General features: G+C 48.3%; 1 protein-coding gene across 1 annotated transcript; it reads left to right on the top strand.

The window, feature by feature from the left end:
* Window positions 1–131: 131 nt before the first annotated feature.
* LACBIDRAFT_335733 (uncharacterized protein) lies at window positions 132–991 on the top strand (the record flags this gene model as incomplete). The annotated part of the gene is made up of 2 exons (XM_001890621.1): window positions 132–845; window positions 893–991. 2 exons carry the CDS (start codon window positions 132–134, stop codon window positions 989–991), a joined length of 813 nt encoding a protein of 270 aa, XP_001890656.1.
* Window positions 992–1,887: the final 896 nt, after the last annotated feature.

The following is a 1,887-nucleotide window of genomic DNA, read 5'->3' as shown; positions in this document are numbered from 1 at the left end:
ACCTGTTTGGACCTGTCCATTCACACAGCGCGCCCTTCTATGAACGATATATCTATTTTTTGCAGCAACTGAACACTAATAAAAAATTGGGTGCATATTCACTCCATATTGATCAGTACCTGTCGCTGATCATGACCCCCCCCCCCTCTCTCTCTACAGGCGATCTGGAAACAACATTCATGAAGGTATCATCCCGAACAGCTAATCTTCGTGCGATTCTTGCCGATGACGAAGCGGTACGCCAAAATGTCATGGAGCTGGTAAAAAGCATAAAGGCAATTGAGCAGGAAGACATCCGTGGCTTCCGCCTTGCAAGCATGCTGGATCCTACGCTACCTGATTACGCAGACTCAAGTCTAGCGCCTTTCACGCTCAGTGGGGAACCATACCAGCTTCTATGTGGCATCTTAGGAAGTAATCCGTTGAACGGCAATGCAGTCCGTCCCCATGCTGAGGCTTTCTCTTTAAATCGCATTGCAAGACGCGGCGTGTCATATGGAACATGCGCATCTCCATCATTCCGTGATAGTGCAATCATTTTTAGGGGGAGTAGCAGTGTCTCACCGCACGCTCATGACCTCCACAAGACGGGAAGGATCGAGAAAATCTTCCAGCATGTCTATCAAGGAATCAAAACATTCTACTTGGTTGTTCGAGAGCACCAGAGGATCGATCCTAGCATCGACCCGTATGTCAGGTTCGGTTTCGCGGGGGGGTATCTATGTGAGAAGGTGCCAAGACTACTCCACCTTATCATGCTCGAACAGGTTGTATCACACTTTGCCATGACAAATCTGCGCAGCGATGGGCAGAAATACCTTATCCATGCCCTACCAATCGATCGGGTACGTCCGATACCGCACCTGGTATCTGCATTACTGACTGTACGCAGCTCATGTTGTCCTTCAAACTATCTGAAGATATTCATGCCGGGGGAACGAATTTCAGCAATGATGAACAGACTAGTACTGCTCCCGTGGATCAGCCCTAGTTTCACTTTCGAGTCCGTATACTTACTTTCCTTCACTGGGTCACAAATTTAAATAGCAGTATTTATTGGAACAGTAGTATGCGAATGTGCCACTGCCTGTACCTGCTGGCCGTGGGCGCATACACTACATAAATCTCAGAAGCGTAGAAAAAAACATGACATTATATATCCAATGGGTGCGTAAGGCTGCGTAAGGAAAGAGCAAAACTAAAGGGGCTTTGTTTTTAACGCGCCAATGTCCCCGAGTCACTGCCGTGGCTCAAGCCCACTTAAGTGCTTGAAACTCGCCTGGTTTCGACGCTGAGGCTTCAGCACCGCGAGATAGGCAGTCTGGTATTTTGCTGGTATTGCTGGATCCCTTCGTGGGTGTTTGCTTTGGGTTTGGCGACAGTATGATGAGGTTGCGTCCACAGCGCTAGCAGGCCAACAGGGACCAACATGTACATGCCGTACGCGTGGGACCTTTGCTTGTTCCATGCGGATCCCCATATATTTACGGACCCACAAGATCTAGATCGGCGCCGGCTCATACCATTACCAAAATGACATAAGTATCCTAGAATTTCGAACCCACTAACATGGCACTGAATTTCGCATATTCGCTTGCCACCAGTCCATCCAGGCTAGATCAAGTGTTCGTGAAGCCACCCAGAATGTCAGGTACTGAGCCCTTCAGAAGAAATTCAGCAATCATATCCACGTGTCCTTGGCAAGTAGACGACATCGTCCTTTCCTCAGATTTGCGGTCGTCGTTGTCTGCAGACCATCCAAATAGGGTATCTCACCATCATCACTCGTTCTCGGACATGCACTGCTGACTTGGAAATAACTTATCACCTAGGAGTTTCTCTCAGTTTTGGCCAGAATTGAACGAGATATATCGACCAGGCAAAACG

Source organism: Laccaria bicolor, genomic scaffold, assembly GCF_000143565.1.
Source record: "Laccaria bicolor S238N-H82 LACBIscaffold_123 genomic scaffold, whole genome shotgun sequence".
In the NCBI taxonomy this organism is placed as follows: Eukaryota; Fungi; Basidiomycota; class Agaricomycetes; order Agaricales; family Hydnangiaceae; genus Laccaria; species Laccaria bicolor.
This window is presented reverse-complemented; position numbering and strand designations above follow the sequence as displayed.